The sequence below is a fragment of the Barbus barbus genome (assembly GCF_936440315.1).
Source record: "Barbus barbus genome assembly, chromosome: 10".
Classification (NCBI taxonomy): domain Eukaryota; kingdom Metazoa; phylum Chordata; class Actinopteri; order Cypriniformes; family Cyprinidae; genus Barbus; species Barbus barbus.
Window position 1 is genome coordinate 22,030,058 of NC_136738.1, and position 25,630 is coordinate 22,055,687.

The 25,630-nt window shown below is 37.6% G+C and overlaps 1 protein-coding gene across 5 annotated transcripts; it reads left to right on the forward strand.

Moving 5' to 3' along the window:
• On the forward strand, window positions 1–25,381 carry LOC306875892 (protein DOP1B-like). Of its 5 annotated transcripts, none has more exons than XM_079426675.1 (40): window positions 17–210; window positions 1,324–1,411; window positions 2,576–2,750; window positions 5,295–5,476; window positions 5,877–6,047; window positions 6,789–6,978; window positions 7,130–7,228; window positions 7,346–7,469; window positions 7,811–7,920; window positions 8,354–8,465; window positions 8,558–8,675; window positions 9,837–9,956; window positions 10,454–10,562; window positions 10,647–10,856; window positions 11,009–11,331; window positions 12,042–12,442; window positions 12,557–12,627; window positions 13,296–13,493; window positions 13,973–14,125; window positions 14,203–14,303; window positions 14,410–14,600; window positions 15,196–16,858; window positions 16,969–17,068; window positions 17,473–17,640; window positions 17,750–17,875; window positions 17,966–18,100; window positions 18,288–18,343; window positions 18,576–18,680; window positions 18,819–18,885; window positions 19,068–19,221; window positions 19,360–19,442; window positions 19,539–19,648; window positions 20,788–20,937; window positions 21,837–21,898; window positions 21,987–22,115; window positions 22,212–22,348; window positions 22,451–22,503; window positions 22,582–22,716; window positions 23,700–23,832; window positions 23,956–25,381. In XM_079426675.1, the coding sequence occupies exons 3-40, from the start codon at window positions 2,610–2,612 to the stop codon at window positions 24,199–24,201; spliced, it is 6,936 nt and encodes a 2,311-aa protein (XP_079282801.1). In that variant the 5' UTR covers window positions 17–210; window positions 1,324–1,411; window positions 2,576–2,609; the 3' UTR covers window positions 24,202–25,381. The 5 variants fall into 5 exon arrangements, with proteins under 5 accessions (XP_079282803.1, XP_079282801.1, XP_079282802.1 ...); XM_079426678.1 differs by having other exon boundaries at window positions 30–206; XM_079426677.1 differs by lacking the exon at window positions 1,324–1,411 and having other exon boundaries at window positions 1–210.
• The last annotated feature ends 249 nt before the right edge of the window (window positions 25,382–25,630 follow it).

A 25,630-nucleotide genomic window follows, 5' to 3' on the forward strand; every position in this document is an offset into this window, starting at 1 on the left:
GCCCATCAGGAAGTGTACACAAATGAACTGTGGTGGAAATCAGCTGAGCGATTCAATTCTTGCTGGCTACATCTTTGAATATTAATATGTCGTATCTGTCCTCTCTTGCGCTCGCCTTTTATTGTTTTTAAACTGTCGATTTATCTAAAATCGTAAGGTTATTTGGCACGAGACCCTGTGATCTGTCGACATCCTGTTTTGCTGCAGTGAGTGAGTCATTCAATTCTCACAATAACATGTTGTAATGAATGTTTTTAATGGGTAGTTTATTGTAAATGTTATACTAATAGTGTTTCTGTAATCAAGGCTGAAGTATAATAAGAAGATAGTAGGTGAAAAAGGTTTTGTTAAAAAAAAGTGCACTTTTTCAGTTTCATTTAATTTTATCATTTTTATTTAAATGAATTCAACCAACCGTTTTCCATTCCACACCTATAGAAAATGTGCAATGATTAAAGGTCAAAGAATGAGGGTTTAATACTCTTTGAATATGCATATTGGATATGATAGTCTGTGTGGTAGAAATGAAGCCACTGGATGCAACAAGGACAGATTTGAGTTACATAACAGGTATGTTGTGTTGCTTCACTGTTGCTTGAATGAAAGTGTTGCTCAAATATTGTGAAAGGAGCAAAACCCCTCCTTTATAACTGCTGAAATTAAGGCCTACGTATTTATCACATGCATATATATGCCAATTTGCTGTACATTTCTCTGGCTCCCAGTGCACTGTTTGACTGGTATGCTGCTAAGAGGAGCACGATTAATGACCGGATCAATAGACCAATATCATTCTGTGCAATTTGTACCATAAATACATGGCCTCGGGAAAGCTGGTTGTGTATATTGTTTGTAGAGTGTCTTCTTGCTATAGAATGTGGAGTTCACAATATGCGGTGCTTCAATTGAGTACTGTAACTGGACGATTGTACATGACATTTACAATAACATTCAAAAGTTTGAATAACATCCATCATCATTTTAAAGACTTGTTGTTGCTTCCTTGCTGCCTTTTTAATGAGCTTCTGTTATAATGACTGTAAGCTGCTGATGATATTAAGAACATAAGCCAGGATAATTGTGTGAGTGTTTGTGTTTGCCGTATTGGCTTTGTGCGTCCCCCAGCCATACACAACATTTCTTTGCTGTGTGAATGAAGTGAAGGAACTGAATTTAGTACTTGATATTCAGCTTACTAATTGGACTTTAATGAGTCTATAGCCATCATGGGAGTTGTACATTTCTGGGTGGTAATCACAGAAAGCTGAACAGGTAGTATTAAGAGTTCTAGTAGACATGAATCAGATTGTTTGTGTTCAACAGGCACGTGTTTTGGGGCTTGCTTCTCTGTTAAATCCTCTGTAAATCTGTAGATGCCCATTTGATGCTCACAGCAACAGATTGAACAGATGTAAGTATCACAGTGTGTGTTTGCATGCTTGTATGTGTGTGTTCTCAGGGCTTTTATCACCGGAGAGCTGACAGATGTCACCATATCTAATCAGAGACCATAATCTGATTTATACTGTCTTTTGTTTTTGGTGTGTATTTATTTGTAATGTCTGTTTATGAGCTGGCCAACACAGAATAATGCAGATGCGTTTTCTGCAATTATTATGTGAATATGTCATTTGACTGATATCGGTTATGGTCAGAGTCATTGCTCTGCAATTAATCCATTCATTTCCACCAGTTTGACTCATTGAGGCTGAATTGCAGATTTGTGAATATGATAACATTGACAGTGTAATCAGCCAATCATAGTGTTATGGATGCACTGACTCCTCTCATGTGATTTGTTGCCTGTATTTTGCTGTTATCTCCTGCATTCATGGCATGTATTAGAACCACTGTGAGTACAATGAGCTCAAGGGAGGCAAAAGAGACGCTGTGCCCCTCTGTAATCTGCTGATGTCTCTGTTGGACAGGATTATTTTAGAAATATGAGTGGATTATACACTGTAAAAAGTGATAAGTTGTCTTAACTGAGGACACACGTTGCCTTAAAATTATTAAGTAAATAATAATAAAAAAAATAAGTTAAGTGAATTGTCAAGTTCACTTAACTTATTTTTTTTTAAATTATTATTTACTTAAAAATTTTTAAGGCAACGGGTTTTTCTTTTATTGTCCATTTATTGTGGCATGATTTTGTTCAGCATTTAAATAGTACGCCATCAAATCACAATGAAAAGCTGCTCTCTTCTTGCTTTTAAGTTTGGTTCAACGTCAGCACAAAATCTGGAAAATTGTTTAAAGAAACGAAATATGTCTTGGTTCTCTCTTTCCATTTACTGTATTGGATTTTTTCACCCATGTATTGGGCATGATGTAAAAATCATAAGCCTGATTGCTTAGAATTGAGATAGCACACCTCTCCTTAATAAGCCCCATATGATTTGAAGTATAATTAATGTGTGCAGCACACAGTTTAATCCTTAAGGTTAGTAGTTTGTTCAAACTCATACTTGCCTTATTATGCACCACTGTAGCTATTCACACTTTGTACATTACTATTTAAAAAGTCATTTGTTATTAGCAGGATTTCTCCTGATTGGTCTGTTTTGTTTCAAAGACAGATGTAAAGCATGCTGGGACGTGACTGAGGCATGATGGATTCTGAGGAAGCTGAGCTTCAGAATGACTACCGTTATCGCAGTTACGCAGCTGTCATTGAGAAGGCACTGCGGAACTTTGAATCATCTAGTGAATGGGCCGATCTCATCTCCTCACTAGGAAAACTCAACAAGGTAAAGTCTGGAGAAAACAAATCAATACACTTAGGTCAGCATTCACTTCAGTTGAAAAAGAGTCAATATGAGCAACTTTTTAAAAACTCTTTCAGCTCTTTATTGATTCCTGGTTTAAAAAGCTCAGCAGAGACTTTGTTTCGAAATCAATTTATAAATGTCTTATAGTTTCACATTAAACTAGTAGAGAAGTATTTTAGAATTTAAAAAGGCACACTTTTGTTTTACTTCCCTCTGCAAGTAGAGGAAGAAGTTTGCCTATTTCAGTTTAAGTCAAACACATCACCCATGTTCAAAGTGCAGCTGATTTGAATAAGTGGAACAGGACATGTGTAAACTGTCCTGAAGATTAGATAAATACCTTTCATCTTAACCTTTCTCTGCATTTTTTCCATGCTATGTGCAGATGTGAAAAAACTGTTATCTTATTTAAATTTCTCTCCCTGTTCTTTACTTGGCATGTGATTATTTTGTATTTTTTTGCTCAATGGGACTTTCCGGATATTATGCGAGTTACAAAACAACATGGATTTGCATGATATCTATTAGGTTTTGTGTATTTGTTTCAGATATTTGACATCTAACATGATGCTATGATCAACAGTCTTCTTTTTTACACACTCTGCGTATGTTCACTTTGTATATCAAGTGACATTATTGATGGTATGTCTTGTAAAACCTGTTTCCAGAGCTGTGCAATAACAAACTAAGCCTAGTTCCTCCGCTGAGATCTTGTTGGTAGTTTGTTCAGCCAATGTGGTTGCTGAGTGAGATATGTGTTGAAGTGTGGATAGCTAGTAACTTAATGATAACACAAGACTGTGTAAATACTAGCTTTCATGATTTTTTACTGATGTAATCAATCTGCAATTAGCCTTGTTTTAGTGGTATAGTATGTGTATGTATGTATAATCATTTTCAAGCATTTTATATAAACACTACCGTTCAAAAGTTTAGAGTCGGTATGATTTTTTTAGATTTACAGTGGGGAAAAAAATAATTTGATCCCCTGCTGATTTTGTACTTTTGCCCGCTGACAAAGAAATGATCAGTCTATAATTTTAATGGTAGGTTTATTTGAACAGTGAGAGACAGAATAACAACAAAAAATCCAGAAAAATGTATTTCAAAAAAGTTGTAAATTGAATTTCATTTTGATGAGTGAAATAAGTATTTGACCCCCTATCAATCAGCAAGATTTCTGGCTCCCAGGCGTCTTTTATAAAGGTAACAAGCTGATATTAGGAGCACTCTCTTAAAGGGAGCGCTCCTAATCTCAGCTTGTTACCTGTATAAAAGACACCTGTCCACAGAAGTAATCAATCAATCAGATTCCAAACTCTTCACCATGGCCAAGACCAAAGAGCTGTCCAAGGATGTCAGGGACAAGATTGTAGACCTACAAAAGGCTGTAATGGGCTACAAGACCATCGCCAAGCAGTTTGGTGAGAAGGTGACAACAGTTGGTGCGATTATTCTCAAATGAAAGAAACACAAAATAACTGTCAATCTCCCTCGGTCTGGGGCTCCATGCAAGATCTTACCTCGTGGAGTTTCAATGATCATGAGAACAGTGAGGAATCAGCCCAGAACTACACGGGAGGATCTTGTCAATGATCTCAAGGCAGCTAGGACCATAGTCACCAAGAAAACAATTGGTAACACACTATGCCGTTAAGGACTGAACTTCTGCAGGGCCCACAAGGTCCCCCTGCTCAAGAAAGCACATGTACAAGCCCGTCTGAAGTTTGCCAATGATTCAGAGGAGAACTGGGTGAAAGTGTTGTGGTCAGATGAGACCAAAATCCAGCTCTTTGGCATCAACTCAACTCGCTGTGTTTGGAGGAGGAGGAATGGTGCCTATGACCCCAAGAACACCATCCCCACCGTCAAACATGGAGGTGTAAACATGCTCTGGGAGTGTTTTTCTGCTAAGGGGACAGGACAACTGCACCACATCAAAGGGACGATGGAGGGGGCCATGTGGATGTTAAACCAGGGCATTGAAAATGGGTCGTGGATGGGTATTCCAGCATGACAATGAGCCAAAACACACGGCCAAGGCAACAAATGAGTGGCTCAAGAAGAAGCACATTAAGGTCCTGGAGTGGTCTAGCCAGTCTCCAGACCTTAAACCCATAGAAAATCTGTGGAGGGAGCTGAAGGTTTGAGTTGCCAAACGTCAGCCTCAAAACATTAATGACTTAGAGAGGATCTGCAAAGAGGACAAAATCCCTCCTGAGATGTGTGCAAACCTGGTGGCCAATCACAAGAAACGCCTGAGCTCTGTGATTGCCAACAAGGGTTTAAGTCATGTTTTGCGAAGGGGTCAAATACATATTTGACTCATTAAAATGCAAATCAATTTATAACTTTTTTGAAATGCATTTTTCTGGACTTTTTTGTTGTTATTCTGTCGTTCACTGTTAAAATAAACCTACCATTAAAATCGTTTAAAAACTTAAAAACTGACCAGTCAGTATAATTTTGCAGTTATTTATACCATCCATCCTGCTCTGCTCTTCCATTCTTTGTGTTTCTCAGGCTCTCCAGAGTAATCTAAAGTACTCGCTGTTACCGCGACGGCTGATCATCGGGAAGCGTCTGGCTCAATGTTTGCATCCTGCCCTGCCCAGCGGCGTCCATCTCAAAGCACTTGAGACCTATGAAGTCATTTTCAAAATCATTGGCACAAAATGGCTAGCCAAGGATCTCTTCATATACAGGTTCGTGTCAATGATAAACACTGGGTGAATCCTACATAGAAATGTGAAGGTCATATTTTACAAAATAAAAAAAGAAAGAAAATTCATGAAAAATAAGTACATTTACTGCATTACTTTTTACAATGAAGGAAATTATAACTTGCATTAATATTAGCACAAATTAATGTTTTAATTGTATTTTTTGTTATAAATGTATTAATATATTTTAAATGTATTTGATGTATTTTTAAGTGAATTAATAGTATCTTTTTATTGTTATAATGAGAACTGATACAAATTAGGAAACACACATTTTGCATTTTTGAAATATTTAAAATATAACCCCATTTTGTTAACATATTTTGTGAGATTCACTTTCAAAGGCAGTTATGGTTTTATTTGTGTGTTCATGTGTATACAGCTCAGGACTATTCCCATTGTTGGGTCATGCAGCGATGTCGGTGAAGCCAGTTCTGTTGACGCTGTATGAGCGGTATTTCCTGCCTCTTCAGAGGTCACTGTTACCCAGCCTGCAGGCCTTTATCATGGGCTTACTGCCAGGACTGGAAGAGGGTGCGGAGGTCTATGAGAGGTGCAACTTAACACCAGACATCAATAAATGACCCTCCAGAGATTTCATCCTAAACTTTAATATTTCTACAGCATACTCACTATTGTACCCTGAACTACTTTGTCACTTTCGCTACAACGGTGCCTTAATTAATCCGTAACCAATTTAATGTTAAGTGAATTACATTGATTAACTTGGAATAAAAGTATGCATCCTTATTGATCTTAAAATACAAGTTCTTGTGTCACTGTTGTAAGTGGCTCAGCAACAACATTTAAAAATATTTTTGAATAAATTCTTTCAAATTAACTATCTAAGCACATGGGATATCTAAGCACTTTCATAGACTTAGATTAGTCAAGACTTAAAGTTTGTCAGAGAATATGGTGGATGGTTGCCAACAGGGAAAGTCAGAAAAAAGGCATGCTTAAAAAAACAAGGACTAAACACTGACTAATGTTATAAGCTATTGTTTAAAAGTACTGAAAATGTTACAATAAAAATGTTAAAACCCCATATTATTTAAACAATGTTACTGGGATAGATTCTGTCGTTATTTGCTCACCCTCATGTTGTTCCAAACCTGTATGAGTTTCTTTCATCTGTTGAGCACAAAAGATATTTTGAAGACAAAAATATGACATGAGGGTGACTAAATGATGACTGAATTTTAATATTTGTGTGAACTATCCCTTTAAGAAAATGCTGCATTATCATTACAGCATTTATTATTGTTCATAACTGTCTTTCATCCTGTCTCAGGACGGATGCGTTGCTTGTGAAGTTGTCAGTGTTGGTGGGTCAGTCTGTGTTTTATGGGGCGCTGTGGGGTTCAGTGCTTATATGTCCTCTGGTACGGCTCCCAGCCTCCCTCTTCATCGTCGCACACTTTGACCACTCAGTCACTGCTCGAGAACAGAAGTATATGCTTGGGACAGACCACAGACTAGTGGTGAGTGTGTGCTCTATTTTACAGACTGTACTTTATTTCCTCACAGCCAGTCGTTTGGTTCAAATTACACATGGTGTCTAATTCTGACTAAGGTCTGTTGTTAAAGGAGTTGCGTAACTGATATGTACACCTCCCCATCTCTCTGCTCCAGGTGAAAGCTGTTTGTCTTGCCTTACAAGACTCTAATGTTCTGGTCCAGAGAAACATGCTGGAAATCCTTCTCTACTTCTTCCCCTTCACTACCTGCCAGGTTATCCTCCTCCTTTTTCTTTCTTTAATTCCATTTACATTTATGTAACCAGTCATCACCCATAAACTTGTCCCAGACCACCTGTGAAATATTTTATTATAATAATCCTGTCTGTAGGATCCTGAGGAATGTGCCATTCCACTAAATCAAGACGAGCTGATCAGTGTGGTGTCTGCTGCCTCACTCACCCTGCTCAGGAGAGATATGTCTCTGAATCGACGACTCTATGCATGGATGCTCGGTAACGCTGACAATTTTCCAGAAAATTACATGATACCACAGAAATACTGTTTGATAAAATAAATAGCATTTATCTATTAAAAGAATAGTTAGGCTCAAAATTGAAAATGAGTGATTCTACAGAAGATAAACAGAAGTTTAATGGGAATTTTTGTCTGCTAATGATCTGCTAATGAAGTTCTGCTAATGATCTAATTTTTCCATGGAGGAAAAGTAAAACATACAGGAGAAGTAAAACAAACAGATTTGAAACATGGTTTGATGAACAATCATTTTGTATTATTTGTAACTCTTATAATGGCAGTGTAACGTCTTAGTATTTCTATGTGTGTGTATTGTCAGGCTTAGACATCAAAGGAGGAATGGTGGCTGCAGACTCCAGTCGCTTTAACACTGTGGATGAATACACTGCATTCTACTTCAGTACACACTCCAGAGAATTACTGGTGCAGGTATAGAAGATAACACACACTCACTTGACTCAGCTCCAATTACATTACATAACAGCTCTGTACTAAGCAGAGTTTTTCAATTAGAATTGCAGGGTCACACTTAATTTAAAGGTTCAATTCTCGCTATTAACAAACCATTAACTCTGACTTTTGTCTCAATAAACTCCTAATTTGCTGCTTATTAATAGTTAGTAAGGTAGTTGTTAAATTTAAGTATTAGGATTAGGTATGTAGAATATGCTCATGCACAATACGTGCTTTATAAGAACTTATAAGCAGCCAATGTGTTAATAATAGTGTGCTAGTTAATAGTGAGTATTGGTCCCTATACTATAGTGTTACTGAATTGCAGTTCACATTACACATTCCTTATATGTCAGTGTATGCATTCTGTACATGCACGGTGAACTCATATTTGACATTTTGTTCATAGGCTGTGGTGAATATTCTGAAGCAGAAAGATATAGAGGCCAACCCAGACAATCTAATAGAGTATCTCAGACCGTTTCGCATCATCATTAGCCTGCTGGACAAACCTGAAATAGGTAAAGACACCCACATGGTTCAAATTATAAAAAACATTACTTTGGATCTGTTTTACATAATTATTTATATCTTTGCATTCTCCCACACACAGGGCCATTGGTGTTGTCTGATGTGTTGCTAGAGGTGGTCAGAGCTTTTTACAGCTACTGTAAAGTGATGTTGGGAGAGAACAATCTCAACTCCAGCCTCAGTGGCAGCCAACTCAACAGGTCAGGAATCAATGCTCATTTTTTCCCGTAGCTTAACTAGTAGAGAATTACATAAGCAATGCCAGTTTCATGGTTTTGATTACCAGAGAACACACATAATGTCAAGGTCCAGATCTAATACTACGCAAGGGTTCAAAATAGAAGTAAAAACCTGCTTTAAGTGAGTAAATAAGTGAGGTATAATGTCCCAAGATAACCTGACATGGTGATCAGGCTTTTATAATCCTAAAGGGGTTTATTTTACCGTAATGACTGCCTGACTGTACATTATCCCACGTATTACATTATTTACCAAATAAATGGACATGAAATTGATTTGAGATGTGTTAATATGTGCTAAGAAACATGTCAAACTATCACAGTGTTCCAAACTGGTTGTCAGGGATAACAGTCATACATTCAATTTAATGGTTTATTATAGAAAAATATCTGACTGCGAAGTGCTGCAATTGGCCAATCACATCTAAACCCCATTTGAACCCTACTTACTAATAAATATATATATTTTTTAATTTGCTGTGAGTAAATATACACTACTGTTCAGAAGTTTGGGGTCAGTAAGATTTTTTTTTTTTTTTTTTAAGAAATTAATACTTTTGGTCCCACTTTATATTAGGTGGCCTTAACTACTATGTACTTACATTTAAATTAATCATTTAGTACAATGCAATGATTGTGTACATGTTTTTACATTTTACTTATATTTTTAAATATACCTATGTAATTACATCTGTAATTAATTTCTGTAATTACATTTATAATTACAATGTCGACCCATCACTTGCACCTTAACCCACCCTTATACCTACCCATGCCACTAAACCTGTCCCTAACCTTACTCATATCCCACCTCAATAGCAGCAAAATTGTTTTGCAATACAATATGAAGACAATAAGTATATTGTACTTATTTTTTATGTAAGTACATAGTAGCTTAAGATGCATTAATTTATCTAAAGCATGTTTACATTGTAAACAGAAAACAGTTGTTTTAAAAAAAAAAAATTATGGTATTTTTTGATCAAGTAAATGCAGCCTTGTTGTACATAAGAAACTTCTTTCCAAAACTCATACTTACCCCAAATTTTTGAATGGTAGTAGAGATGTACAAAAATAAATGAATGCTGTTTCTGATTGTTCAGTGTCTACTTATCTGTGCAGTAAAATCAAAGAGAATAAAAACTCCTCTGAGATCATAAAGTCCGTCAATATGCTTGTGGGTGCTATGAGCAGCAATTATCTCTGGGACTACATGACACGGCATTTTCAAATGTGTCTCAGGTAAACACACAAACTCATAATAAGCAGACTTTACGTGACCCTGGACCACAAAACAAGTCTTAAGTCGCTGGGGTATATTTGTAGCAATAGCCAAAAATACATTGTATGGGTCAAAATTATCTATTTTTCTTTTATGCGAAAAATCATTAGGATATTAAATAAAGATCATGTTCCATGAAGATATTTAGTAAATATCTTACCGTAAATATATCAAAACTTCATTTTTGATAAGTAATATGCATTGCTAAGAACTTAATTTTGACAACTTTAAAGGTGATTTTCTCAATATTTTGAGTTTTTTGCACCCTCAGATTCCAGATTTTCAAATAGTTGTATCTCGGCCAAATATGGTCCAATCCTAACAAACCATACATCAATGGAAAACTTATTTATTCAGCTTTCAGATTATAAATCTCGAAAAATTGACACTTAAGACTGGTTTTGTGGGTCACAAATGAGATGATGTGATGATGCCTATTATTATGGTTGTTTCTTAGCTCAGTGAGTGATCCAGCCAGGAAGCATCCATCTAAAGACTGGAGTAGCCCTCCCTCAGTGACTGAGCTCTCAACGCTCATTATCTTCCTGTTGGATGTTATTCCTTTGGTATGATCTGGTTATTCATCTTAGGAAAGGTTTTACAAATTTTGGGTAATTTGGTCTCATTCCACTTCTTGGCTTTCTTATTAGGAACTCTATGCAGAGATTCAAACGCAATATCTGCCACAGATGTTGAGCAGCATGCTGCAATCACTGCATAGTCACATGACATCCCTTAGCCTACAGGAGCTCACACAGGCCATGAGAGCATGTTTTAAAGTGCTCAGTAAGATCCAGATGCCTGTAGCTTATATAGACATGGAGACTGAATCAAAGACACAAGATCTGGAGCAAACACAGGTAAGATTGGTCAGTTTTACTGTACGCTACCATCCAAAAGTTTGCAATTTAGTGTATTATTTTGATGATCAGACAATTAAAGTTTAAATGCCATTCATATTATAGTTTGGAAATGTGTGTTTTAAAAGGGCTCTATTTTTGTACGGATACAGATTGTGATGACAGGCAACACCAAAGTCAAGGAAAGTGACCAGGTGAATGGTAACCATGATGACAGCTCCAGTGAGGGCGGTGTGAATGGCCAGGAGACACAGGAGGCGGAGCCAAGTGCAGCTCCATACCCTCCTTTGCGCTCTGAAGACAGTGGATTAGGCCTGAGCGCATCTCCATCTGAACAGCACCTCCTACCAGGCCATAATGTAGCAGATGCTGCTTCTGATGTGAACCCTGAAGCAGATGATGTGTGGAGAAGAGGAGGAACTATAGAAAACATATCCAAATTTGTGCAGGACATACTGACATCTGTGATCACAAGGTAATTCAGTATATACTGTGTGTGCATAATATGCATATTTTCGGTATGCATGAAATACTGAAATTACTTGGCAGATATGATAAAATGTGCACATTCAACCAGAAAATTTAAGGAATAATTTAAATGCACAAAAAGTGTGATTTTGCATATAATATAATTGGATTAAAAACAGCAAAATAATATTTTACTAAGATAACTGGATGGATGAAATAAAATGCTACATAGTGAGGTCATGTGACAACAATGGAACATTTGGCAATTACATTGTGCATTTATACTACTTTTTAAAAACAGTTACCCATATACAGTGTTTATTGTCCAGTTTCTTGTAAGCAAGTGGTTTGGAAACTTTTTGACTCCAAAAAAGACTCTTCCAGTTTTCTATGATTTACTGGATAGGGATTATAAAAATTGATGATAAAGATAAAAAAATAAAAATAAATTGGCATAACTAGAAAAATCTATATTCATTACAGATGTTTCCATGGAGTTTTATTAATTACATAGAAGGCACGCTTTTAAACCTTGCTTTGTTTTATTTGATATGTTTTAAATAATCGCTCTTGGAAGTTTGTTGAGGCTCTCAGAGGGCCCTGTCTCCTTGGTTAAAGATATTAATAGTATTCCTCTCTTGCCCTGCAACTAGCAGCATGCCTGCTCACTGTATTTGCCTTTTCTTTTTCTCTATCTCACTCATGTTCATCTCTCAGGCATTTGTTAGATGTCATGGATCCAGAGAAGAAGAAACAGGAAGAAGCAAATCAGCTAGATCCTAATGCTTCTCCTAGAGGCAGTAAACGGTCTGCATCGAAACGGAAAGGCAGTCGAGATTTGGGTTTAATCAAAGACAGACTTGCTGAGTTCTTCAACCCTAGTAAACTGAGGATCCATGCCCTTCATGGGTCTTCTAGGGATGGGGGTAAAGACGACAGACCAGCCGAGCTGGAGTGGATTGGAAATTTCCAGTCAAAGAGCAAAGGGGAGATAACGGAGTCATGCCGCCAGGCCTTCACTGTGGTCTGCCAGCTTCTACTGGAATGTACAACATTTCCCGTCTATTTTACTGAGGAAGAGAACCAAGACCTGCACAAATCTATGTTCAACAAGACAGGTGAATAAAGGAAATGTATTCCACTGCTACGTTAAACAGTTTTTTTTTTTTTCATGTAGCATGTCATAGCACGCAGATATGTTCTGCTACAAAAAACTGTGTTGCTCTCCTCAGGCATTGAGGGAACCCTTCCTGACTGGCTGAGGTCCTTGATGACTTCGTGTTGCCTGACAAAAGACTACCAGGTGCAAGTTCACTCAGAAGTGAAATATATTTTATCATCTCATTCTCATGTCATTCCAAGGCTATAGGACTTTCTTTCTTCAATGGAATATGCAAGAAGATATTTAGAAAAATGTCTCAGTGTTTTTATGGAAGTCAAAAGACTCCAACGTTGCTTGCTCCCAAAAGAAAAATGTGTTTGGAATGACATGAGGGTGAGTAAATGATCACAGAATTTTCAGTTGGGTGGACTATCTCTTTTAGTTTAACAATTTTTAGCGACATAAAAAGCAATAAAATTTCCCCCAATTATAATATTCATACACATAGACATTGGGGTTATAATGTTAATTAGTTGTTCTCTGTACTGGACCTTGTTGTCTGTTATTTTCACCTTTTAATTTCTTTTTAAACATTTCCACACAGTCCATCATCTACCAATGTTCTTAGAAACAGGTAGTCCCACCCCCAAACCCACACTATTGGTTGAGTCAAAAGTTGATATTGTCAAACAAACAGAACATTGTTTTGATAGCGATGCACTGTTTATTATATTCAGGATCACCTACAAATCGCTAGAGTTGCCTCTGCACAGTAGGACAAAGTATTTTGACACTGAAAAATTACCTTTAATGGTTGCATTGCCAAAACTGAATCATTTTATAATAAATCTATTTTTGTGTGTCTGTAGGTGCAACATGTTGCAATCTCCGCTTTGCTGGAGCTGATCAATCACTCTCAGTCTTTAGCCCTCGTCATTCAGGATAAAAATCAACGTTATAAGAACTCTGATGCAAACCCACTCAGCGGGCGCCTGCAAATGGTCACCCTGCCTCCCATCTACCCAGCTGTTCTCAAAACTCTGGAGGATTCCACAGACTTTTACTTGGTAATAATACACATTATGAGTAACAGGTTGCCTTTCGTATAGCTTCATGTGTTGTGAGTTGAAAAAAATATGATATATAAATGGCTAATTCCAGAGACATTACAAGGTTCAGGAAAAGCGCCGGATGTTTTTTTATGATTTTGTGGAAGTCCTGCATTTTAGTTAAAAGAACCAATTGCCCTTTTATTCTGTGTAGGTGCATGTATGTTAGCTGGACTACCTGGACTAGCATGATTTGAGGAATAAAAAACACAACATTTATGATAGTATTATGTACAATTTTAGTGCTAAATTTGCACGTTATTGAAACTGGACACTAATATTGACTGGTTTAATTCAGTCTTTCTCCATTCAAGTAGATAGGAGTTGTACTTGTGTCTGTTGTCTACATAAAAAAATAGCTGTCTTCTTAAATATCTGACTTTCTTAATGTGACATTTTTTTTCTTCACTTTAATTGTCGTTTTATTTCTCTTGTAGCGTGTATCTCAGGTTTTATGGGCTCAGCTGGACACGGAGCGTAGAGAGCATCACGTATCTTGTGTGGAGCTCTTCTATCGGCTTCACTGCTTGGCTCCATCTGCATCCATCTGCGAGGACATCATCTGCTTGGGTTTACTCAGTGGAGACAAGGTACTGCATTTTCCTCATTAATACATCTACACACAATCATAAACATTTATTAAAATGTGTATGCGTTTGTGTGTTAGGTTGTGTGTCTGGAGACACTCCACAGGTTCTCGGTTTTGTGGCACCTGACACGAGAGATCCAGACCAATCGCAGCACTTCTCTCAACCGCTCCTTTGACAAGTCATATACATATTTCTTATCTAAACTTTTGCTTACTTCTGTAGTATTCTCCCATATTTTTGTGCTATATACACTCAGTGTTCACTATAACTTTCTGTTTTCTCAGGTCTTTGTTTGTGGTACTAGATAGTTTGAACAATCAGGATGGTAGTGTTAGTGCCGCAGCACAGAACTGGTTGGTGCGGGCTCTCTCCCTCAGTGATGTGGTCCGTATCTTGGAACCGGTGCTGCTTTTACTGTTGGACCCGAGAACACAGAGATCACCCATACAAAGCATCAAACAGAATCTCTCTGTTGGTATGGAATCAAAACACACACATGCACACATACCAGATCACTACACACAGTGGTAACTATGCTTGAATTTATGACACTGGCGCCAAACCCCTTTATGGAAGAAGAAAGCCATTATGTTTACAACTGTGAGCACTTATGAGCACTTATCAGGATAAACTCAATGCTAGATTTTCAAAACTATGTGAAATATGTAAAGTTCATGGCATAGACTCTTTAAAATACGTCCAAGAGTTTTACACACCGGTCTGTTAGTGTGGGGACATTTCTATGCCCCTAAACATGACATGTCACAAAACGAAACATGATTGGTTGGTTTACCTGTTAGTCATATGGCCTCTTGGGCATTCCTAGGCCATTCAAAGCGGCGGTCTTCTGACGTCAGTCTGAAGCTCTGGCTACGCAAGACTGATAAGTAATAAGACTAATAATGAAGTAAGACTAATCAGACTAATAATGAAGTAAACTGTAACGTACCACTACATCTAAAATAATGAATATAGTAATTTGCACAAATAGCATTTAAAACTGAAAGCAATAGCAAGAGTTCATTCTTGTTCTCGCTGTGGGGTCTGATTCTACTGTATATGTGATTTAGGTAATTTAAAGGCACTGACCTGGAGAGACAGATCCATCACAAAAAGTGTTGGAGACAACATCACTCCCGGTTGCCAAACAGAAGAAAGCCATGTCAGGCGCATCACCATAGTAGACCGTGAAGCACTGTGGGCAGAGTTGGAACGAGATCCAGAACTGACGCCTCCGGACTCCCCAACAATATCACGGAGTGAGAGCGAAGAGACTGAGGGAGAGGATGAAGAGGAAGAAGAGGAAAGTGAACACACCGAATCTGCAGACACCAGTGGCGCTCAGAACTCCACTGAAAACTCCAGCTCAACCTCCGCCCCTTACTTGCAGCGCCATGATGATGGTAGCATAGAGGAGGAGGGTGTGGCCAACGGCCTGCAGAGGGTGGATTCAGAACGCACGCAGGTTTCGGATTCGCTCTCAAGTGATGAAGATGATGGGCAGTTGGAGGCCATGGCCAAGTTCCGATTGCTCAAGCGTCAGCGGGAGAAACGTGAGGCAGTGGATTCACTGTTCCGCCATGTTCTACTCTATAAGCAGCAGTATGAGAGCAGCCGAATTCTCTATGCCTTCACTATTTTAGACACCATCCTCCGTACTAGTGCAGGGCCATTTGTAGAGGCTCTCTCCAGTACTTCTCTGGACTGCAGCTCCATTGCCCATCTCAACCTCATCCAGAACCTTCTGCAGAGGCACCGTCAGGCTCAGGATGGTGGCAGCTTCTATGGCCGATTGCAGACCTCAACTCCACCAAGTGGAGCCACTCCTGACCCATCCCAGCCAGCATCTTCTCCTCTCCATTCACCATCTTCTCCTTCCTCTCCACCAACCCTCCTGCTAGAGCTACTCACCTGTCTGTGTATGCATTATCTCCGCTCTCACTATCCCTCCTATGCTAGCGTTCCCACTCGCCAACTCCAGGCCAATCGGGAGGTCCAGGTGAAAAGCGTGGAGGTGCTGACAGAGTTGATGATCCAGTTGGTGAGGGTGGCCCAACAAGCTCAAATCGGGGAAGCAAAGGGAACTGCTAGCTTGGAGGTGGTGCGCAACCTTCTTTGGGGCTACAAGGTGCAACAATACATCCTTCTAACGCTTTCAGCCTCCATGTATGTCTGCCAGAGAACTGATCGACCAGAGCAGCACAAATTGCCTGAAGAAGACCAAGGAGGAGATGAAGGGGAGATCTCAGAAGAGAGCCTGATCAACTTTGGCCGGGATGGGATCTGGGCTGAGCACCCACTTCAGATTGCCCTACTGAAGCTTCTGAAGGTTCTTATTGTATTGGAGCACCATGTGTGTCCACCACACACCAAAACACAAGATCATGATCAAAGCAATTCCAACCAACAGCGACGTGCAGAACCACTGTCTTCAGCCTTGGCTCGAGAGTGGCAAACAGCTGTGATGTTCCAGCAGTCCATCAAAGCAGTGCGTTACGTAGCCAGTCAGCCTATCACCGCTCAGGGCATGTTTGTGTCGGCAGCAGCCCGAGCTTTGCACCCACAGTATGGCTGTGCCATGCACCCAGCCTGGGTGACTCTGCTTTGTGAAGTGTTACCATATTTAGGACGATCACTGGCCATCATTGTATCACCCATAATTGCCCAGATCTGCAGGAACTTGGATGAGCTTGTTAAACAGCACGAGCACGATGGAATCAAAGCTTCACACAAGTAAGTAATGTGTGTGGTTGTTTGCGTCTGTGTGAGAGTGGGTGCACATGAATTGTTAAGCGATAAGGTGTAAATAAATACTTTTTGTTTCATTCCATTGTTCTCTTTAGTGGTACCTTAAAGAGGGAGAACATAGCGCCTGACTATCCTCTGACACTACTGGAAGGATTGACCACTATCACACACTACTGTCTTCTAGACCACAAGAAAGTAAGACATACAAGCACCTACTAAAGCAAATAGTGGTGGATCTTAGCATAGGTGACTTGGACATTCGCCTAGGGAGCCAAATTCCTGCTGTTTTATCCATTCACACTGACAATGAAGGTGAAGGTAAATGAAGGTGTCACTAAGTCACTGTCTTGCTAGTAAGTGTATAATAGTACTGTAGGTTTATTTGCAAAAACTGCTGTTTGACATATCCAGTGTTGGGGAGTAACTAGTTACATGTAACGGAATTACGTCATTTAATTACAAAATAAAAGTAATTGCAATCAGTTACAATGCCAAAAATGCCAGGATCACCACTGAACATGTTGGTAAATAAGAAAGTTTCAAAACGCTAATGTGACTTATGTTAAAATACAACTGTTTTTGTTTTTTTTTGTTTGTAGACTGCAGGCTGTGATGTTCCAGACCTGCGAAATGCTAGAAATGCCATTCTGGAGGAGTTTCCGCACATGATTAGCAGCATGGCCTTACTCTGGGGTGTGGTCAAGGGCTGTGACTCCACCCATGGCAGCAAAGCCTCACCCACCTCTGTGTATTTTAAAGGCACAAAGGTATACCTAATACTTGAAGTAAACAAAAACAACAGTTTAGTTTACTTCAAGATGATGCTGTGTTTTTGTCTGCTTAGTGGTGCCAGTCATGTGTTTTTGTTCTCTGTAGATCTTGAGGCAAAAGGTTCTGGAGTTCTTGATGCCACTGACTCAGCAGTTTGGGGTGCAGGTCATGGCCTCTGCAGCCGCTGTATGGAATAGCAGGAGAAGTCGCAAAAGACGTTCCAGAAACAAGGTGAACAATAGATAACAATGCAAAATGACGTCATCCAGTAGGTGTCTGGAATCATGTTTTTAAATTTTGTGTTTGTGTACGCATACATAGATTTTACCAGATGCTAGTGATTCTCAAATGACCTTGGTGGATCTAGTGAAGGCACTAAACACACTCCATACGGACACCATACTGCAGCTCATCAGAGACGTGGTGAAGAAACCCCATCAGATCAAAGGAGACCAGGTACTGCATGCACACATTTATCTAAATGGTGACATTCCATAAACATCTATTATTTATATATACAGCTAGTATCCTAACCCTAAGAAAAAAACTGCATTTTTACAATTAAAAAAAAAAAATTGTACACAAACTTTAACTGTTTAATTGTAGAATTACATAATGTATGTTTACTCTTTCTCATTATCAGAAGACTACATTAGTTGACATTCCAATGCTACAGTTCAGCTACGTCTACATTCAAAGGTAATATCATTCTCATATTTTAATTGTACCTTATCTTATTTGCTATCATATGATGTCATTTACTTTAAAATTACCAAAGTCCAGTGAACTCTTGCAATCTAATTCATTCCAATGGCTAAAGTTAATGCTACTTTCTGTTCAATGGAAGAACCACCCTTGACTATATTCTTGTACAAGGTGAATGTTTTTAGTGCAGTATTGATGGAAATGTCCTATATGGTCTTTTTTGCAGTCTCACCGCTCAATCTCTTCAGGAGAACATCAATCCTCTCCTCGCTCTGCTCAGAGAATCTGTCCAGCTTAATCTCGCCCCTCCTGGACATTTCTTGCTCCTCGGGTAAATAAAATAATGTGGTCACTATGTTTTCTCATACTTAGGTTCAGAGATTTGAACAAACCTTAATCTTAAATATTGGTGGATAACATGTCCTGCACCATTCTGAAACTTCTATCTTTGTTTATTTTACCATTGCAGCATCCTTAATGACTGTGTAAATAGACTTCCCAATATCGACAACAAGAGGGATACTAAAGAACTGCAGGTAAGACCGGTACTGCGAGAGACAGCAAAACCAGTATTGTGTTGATATAGTAAGTGAAAACTAAAAGTTTAAACAGACATGTCTTGCTGCTCATTATCTGGGTTGCTAAGCAGGAGAAAAACATTACCCAACATGTTTCTTTACCAGCCTGTTAAAGTACAGAGTAATTGTACACTCAACAGGAAGTGAGCCAGCGCATACTAGAAGCGGTGGGAGCTGTGGCTGGCTCGTCTCTTGAGCAGACTAGCTGGCTGAGTCGCAACCTGGAAGTGAAAGCACAGCCTCAAGTCTGTCTTCAGGGAGATGAAGATGACCATGATGGCAATGAGTTTGAGGGTAAGCCTACACTGAAATACATGTGCTTTCAGTATAATGTCCATTGCTGTATTGCAGATATAATAATGCCTAGCTACATTGCCTACTGTAAACAGAGGTAGCAGTATTAAAATGTACTCTGTTCTGTCTTTCTCTCAGAGTGTGCAGGCCAGGGCAGTGCTATGGTGTCATCTTCAGCACCATCTGTATTCAGTGTACAAGCTCTGGTTCTGCTTGCTGAGGTAAGAGACAAGGAGAAATGCACACACACACACAGACTGGTATCAAGAATTTTATCAGATAAACAGTGTGTTCTCATTTGTGCTAATTATTTGTAGGTTCTGGCTCCTCTTTTGGACATGGTCTATCGCAGTGATGAGAAGGAGAAAGCCGTGCCTCTTATTTCCCGTCTTATGTATTACGTTTTTCCCTATCTAAAAAATCACAGGTGCGTATGCCAAAGATGCACTTCACTTGAAATGATACACTTGTGATAGTGATTAAAAATGCTTAGTTAGTGCTTAATTCAAAAGCATTGGTCTATTCATTGTCAATTTGGCAGTGGCCATATGTATAAATATATATGGCAGTTTTCATTTAACCTCTTAAGACCCGAGAAAAAATTTTTAGGAAATTTTTTTTTTTTCATGCCTTTAAATTGTTTAGAGCATTTAGAATAATGTAAAAAAAAAAAAAAAAAAAAATGATATTTCATTCATAAGTCGGGACTCAATTTCTTTGAAAAATTAAAAAGACATGAATGAACATGCATGGGCAAAAACAACAGATTTTTTTAAATCACTAATAAATTTTTAGTTTATTTTAAGATTATTAAGATAAGATTATTTTTTTTTACCAAACTTTGAATAAAGATGATTCTCAACTATGTTATAACAGAATGACTCGATATACCTTTTCTCTTTCTGCAAAATGTGTGTAAAATGGCCATAAACGGGTTTTCTCATGATATACAATGTATCTATCAACTAAATCTAATTTGCATATTAATGTGTTTTCTTGGACAACATGTAACGAAAAAAGAAGTGTAATAATGGGAGTAATAATTGACCAGATTTTCATAATAATATTTCATATTTAATAGAATATTGAATTATAATTTCTTTCCCTATTCATTTGTAATGTCTCCCAAAATGCGTAATACACATGCTTTTAGTCCCGGTGTCCTCATATGAGGACATGTCTGAAATCTAAGTTCTGTTTCGTAACAGAAAGTCATATTTTGATTTGAAACCCCATAACATTTTCCTGAGATGTTAATTTATGACACACAATTTAAAAATTAGATTTAAATGATAATTACAAAATGTGATCATATTTCCATAAGAGTGTCACTAAATTAATTTCCGACATATTTGAAGACCAAGGAGAGGGAGTGGTCATGGTGAAACATCCAATCATTTGGTATTTCTGAAAAGCCCTGAATGTGGTCTGTGCAGGACAATCCAGACTTAAAACTCTGGCATGTATAGTCTCAGAGAAATTCACTAAAATATAATGTCCTCATATGAGGCCGCAGGGTCTTAAGAGGTTAAATCTCATACTCATTTCTCAATTTCTATCTCTCAGTGCTTATAACGTGCCTAGTTTCTGTGCGGGGGCTCAGTTGTTGAGCAATCTGAGTGGATACGCCTACACTAAGCGAGCGTGGAAGAAAGAGGTGCTGGAACTCTTCATGGACCCAATGTTTTTCACAATGGAGTCCTCGTGTTCTTGCCAGTAAGATACACTTACACAACATTCTACATTTTCAAGGCATGCTGATAATGTCAAAATGGTCAAATATTGCTCAAATAATTTTCTTAGCCTCAGTGCTCACCAAGGCTGCATTTATTTGATAAAAATACAGTAAAAACAGTAATATTGTGGCACATTATTACAATTTGCAATTTTATTAATATTATTACAATTTAACAACTGTTTTCTATTCCAATATATTTTAATATGTAATGTATTCCTGTAATGGCAAACCTGAATTCTTTAGAAGCCATTACTCCAGTCACATGATTTAGTACTCCGTTATTAATAATGTTTCTAATTATTATCAATGTTAAAAATTGTTTTTGCTGCTAAATATTTTTGTGAAAAACATGATGATTGTTTTTAAAGATTATTTAATGAATAGAAATAAAAAACAGCATTGAATTGAAATGGCGATCTTTAGTAACATTATGAATGTCTTTATTGTCACTTTTGTTCAATATAATGCATCCTTGTTGAATAAAAGTAGTCAGTACCGTTCTTTTTATATTAACATACCCCAAACTTTTGAATGATGGTTTTTCACAGTTTCCACAAAAATATTAAGCAGCAAAAACTGTTTTCAACATGGATAACAATGAGAGATGTTTACTGTACACCAAATGAGTGCTTTAGAATAATTTCCGAAAGATCATGTGACACTGAAAACTGTAGTAATGACTGCTGGAAATTCAGCTTTGCCTTCACAGGGATAAATATTTTAAACTTTATTTAAAAAACACATTTATTTAAATTGTACTAATATTTGGCAATATTACTGTTTTGACTGTATTTTTGACCAAATAAATGCAGCAAAATAAACAACAAAAAAATCAAGAGTTTGATGTTGAAGCCACTAAACTCACATTGTGCTTTAGTTGGAGATCCATCATAGACCATCTTCTGACTCATGAAAAGACAATGTTCAAAGACTTGATGAGTGAGTATATGTACATTCTTTTGCATTAGTTATTTTTGTATGATCAGTGTATAGACTTTGGGGTGTTTTCATATTGTACCATGTGCAGGCATGCAGAGCAGTTCTTTAAAGCTCTTCAACAGCACTGAGCAGAAGCCCATGTTACTGAAACGACAGGCTTTTGCCATGTTTAGCGGAGAAAATGACCAGTACCACTTCTATCTGCCTCTCATACAAGGTATCACTCGGTCTGTGTGGAAAACAAATAAAGGTTACTTGTAATGTACAATAGAAAAATATCCAGCTAACACTTTCTTTACCAAATATATTCTAGAGCGTCTAACAGACAACCTGCGTGTGGGACAGACCCCATCAGTGTCAGCTCAGATGTTCCTCATGTTCCGTGTTCTCCTGCTGAGGATCTCACCACAACATCTCACCTCTCTCTGGCCAATCATGGTCACTGAGCTGGTAAGAAATATGCTGCACTATTTAGGTTGTTTTCAAATGCTTAATCAGTTTTTTTTGCATGTTATTTCTGGATGCAGTTTGAATATTTATTCAATATTTCAGATACGCATTTTTAGCCGCCTTGAGAAGACACTCCTGGATGATAAAGTTTCAAAGTGAGTCTGCCTTTCTGTAAAATGCTGTTAGTATATATTTTGGCCCTTCATTTAAAAAAATATATATTTCTGTTTCAGGAGTAAACTGCGGGGTGGCAATGACAAGAATGGTCTGCTCTTCTCTCAGGCAGAGCTGGACATGTACCTGTCAGCCTGCAAGTTCCTGGACACCGCTGTGTCCTTCCCTCCTGAGCACATGCCTCTGTTTCAAATGTGAGAGTCCAGTGAACTGTGTGTGTGTGCATGTTTGGCACCGTTTACTCTTACCATAGCAGTGATAAATAAGAAAGCATTTTTATGAATTGTCATAAAATTGTCATAATTCTTAAGAACAGAAGCAGTGGTTGGACATTTTCTAATGGCCGCATTACTGTTCAAAGTGTTGAGAGGCAGTAAGATTATTTTGTAAGAAATTGTGCTTTTTTCAGCCAGGATAAATGAAATTGATTCAAAATGACAGTGAATACATTTAAAAACGTTTGAAAATCAAATGCAGTTCTTTCCAAGCTTCTATTCATCAGATAATCCTGAACTTACTTTACTTTACTTACTTTACTTTTGTCATTTAGCAGACGCTTTTGTCCAAAGCGACTTACAAATAAGAAAAAGTAACTAAAACTAAAAAGTTACAACTCTATAAATACTATCTACCCACATATTTAAGAAAATAAAGAAATTAAATAAAATTAACACATGCATATAACAACATTTCAATAATAAACATATCAATGAAAAAATTAAATAAAAAGCTACTACTATCCCTTGCCGGTGTCCCTGCCCGGTGGAGTCGCACGGTAGAGTCGATGGTCTTTACACTCTTTACTTTTTTACTTTTGTCATTTAGCAGACGCTTTTGTCCAAAGCGACTTACAAATAAGAAAAAGTAACTAAAACTAAAAAGTTACAACTCTATAAATACTATCTACCCACATATTTAAGAAAATAAAGAAATTAAATAAAAAATACATAACTAACTTAAATAAATATATATATATATATAAATATATATATATAAATAACTTAAAATACATCATGTTTATTATTAGGTCAATAGGTTCCCTCTTACTTCTAGGTGACCTTTCATGCCTGACCCAACATAAATGGCCTTTGATCTGCTCCACACCGTAAAATTCACTGTTCATGATCTGTTAATGTCTGAACTTTATGTATGTATGTATGTATTTGTTTGTTTGCAGGTATCGCTGGGCTTTCATTCCTGAAGTAGATGTAGACCATTATGATGGACCAGGAAACACTCTGCTCGAAGGTGAACAAGAGTGTAAACCTCATATTGTTAGGATACTGGATGGAATAAACCGACGCTATGGGGTAAGATCTCCATGCACAGAAACACATGCTTCTGTAAAAGAGCGCCAGTTAACCAGTAAATTTGGTGCTTTTTCACAAATAGACCCAATTCTCAGTCTGTAAATGTCTTGAATATGTGTTTAGGAGATGAATGGAACAGCTGGAGAGTCAAGCACAGATAGAGTGGAGTTTCCTCTACTCACACTACATTCCCTCTGCTCTATCGTGGATCTTGTGCCGTTCTTCAGCACCCTCTGCTGCTCTTTTAATGGCTCCACAGCACACCTCCCACATTATGCCGCTGACTACCCGCCGCCCAGCAGTGATCAGGTCATGAAACGCCTAGAGCACATCATTGAAGGAGAGTTCCTCGATGGACTGGACAATTAGGTGATAGATCATACACTTAATCTTAAAATGTTTTGCTCAACTTCTATATTTGCTTTTGTAATTAATGCAATTGGTTTCTCCTTGAAGACAAAAGTGCAATGAAATTTCTTTGTAGCATAATAGTTTACATGACATGTATAAAGGGCCCTGCTAATTTTCGTGTTATAATCTTAATCAACGCACGTCAAGTTGTTTAAGGTCTCTAGAATGTTATGACCATTCTGAGTCATACACGCTGTGAATGTATATCATATTTGTATTTTAATCTGGCTCAAGGCGGGCGTTCTGTTCATTCTGTGCACATTCCATTACTGTTTGTTTCTGAATGAGCCAAATTAAAGATTATGTGGACATGTTTCATTAGCCATAATTGTCAAAACAAACAGTTAAATATGTAGGGTTATTAGTCATTTCTTGACTTGTTGATATCCCTTTGCGGTATTTTCTTTCTCTTTACTTTCTGACCTCTGTTTTTTCCTGTAAGCTCATCTATCTGTTGGGAAATATTGACAATGTTAGTTGTTTATTGTCTAGTGTCCTTTTGTAAGACTTTCTGTTGAATCTTTTATTCTGCTATGTTTCTCCACTCACTTTAAATGAAAGATAATATGTCTTTATTCTAATTATGTGTATATTGAATGTCTTCTTTTCTGTGTAGAGTCAATACTCTGTTAATATTTACAGCAAAGGAATTGTAATGCACATTTTTATTTCTGTACTCAAGGGAATGTTTTTGATCCATGTTTGTTTTCATTATTTGTACGACCTCAATGTTTTTATGCTGTTGCTTTTATTTTAGAGTGCTATAGTCTCAAATATTACTGCTAGTTTACTTCCTTGGCCTTTGTTTGAAGTGCTAAAAATAAATGCTCTAGTTATGAAACATCTTTGCTCATTCTGTGATTGCTATTTGCAATATAGCAACTACAAATAAGCTTCAAATAAGATGCTTATATTTCCCATTAACAGCAGTAAAGAGTGATAATTTTACTGAAGTGATAGCAGAATTCATGGCAAATCGTAAAGATGTCCACAGACTCACTCCATGTTATTAAGTAGTTTGTTCTCTGGAATGTTGTCAGTTTTATTTTCTTGAGGAAAAATATGTTAATGCTTACTAAAGTGAATTATTTTATGCATATGTTCTGCACAGAATAAAATGACCCTCAACCAGAGAGTGTTTGTGGCATTTTTGTTTGTCTTTAAACCTCTTCGGCCATTTTAGACTGAAAATGTTTACGTTTTGAAATGATTTTTTTTTTTTTTTACTTCATCAGAATTGCACATAACTTGAATTTAAAACAGTTAAGAATAGAAAATTATTACATAAAATACAGTGCAGTCAGTTCGGACGTAGCACAGTGCTCATTCAAAAATTGCACAGCTAAACAGATGAGTTTTGAGACTGGATTTAAAAGCGGCTATTGTT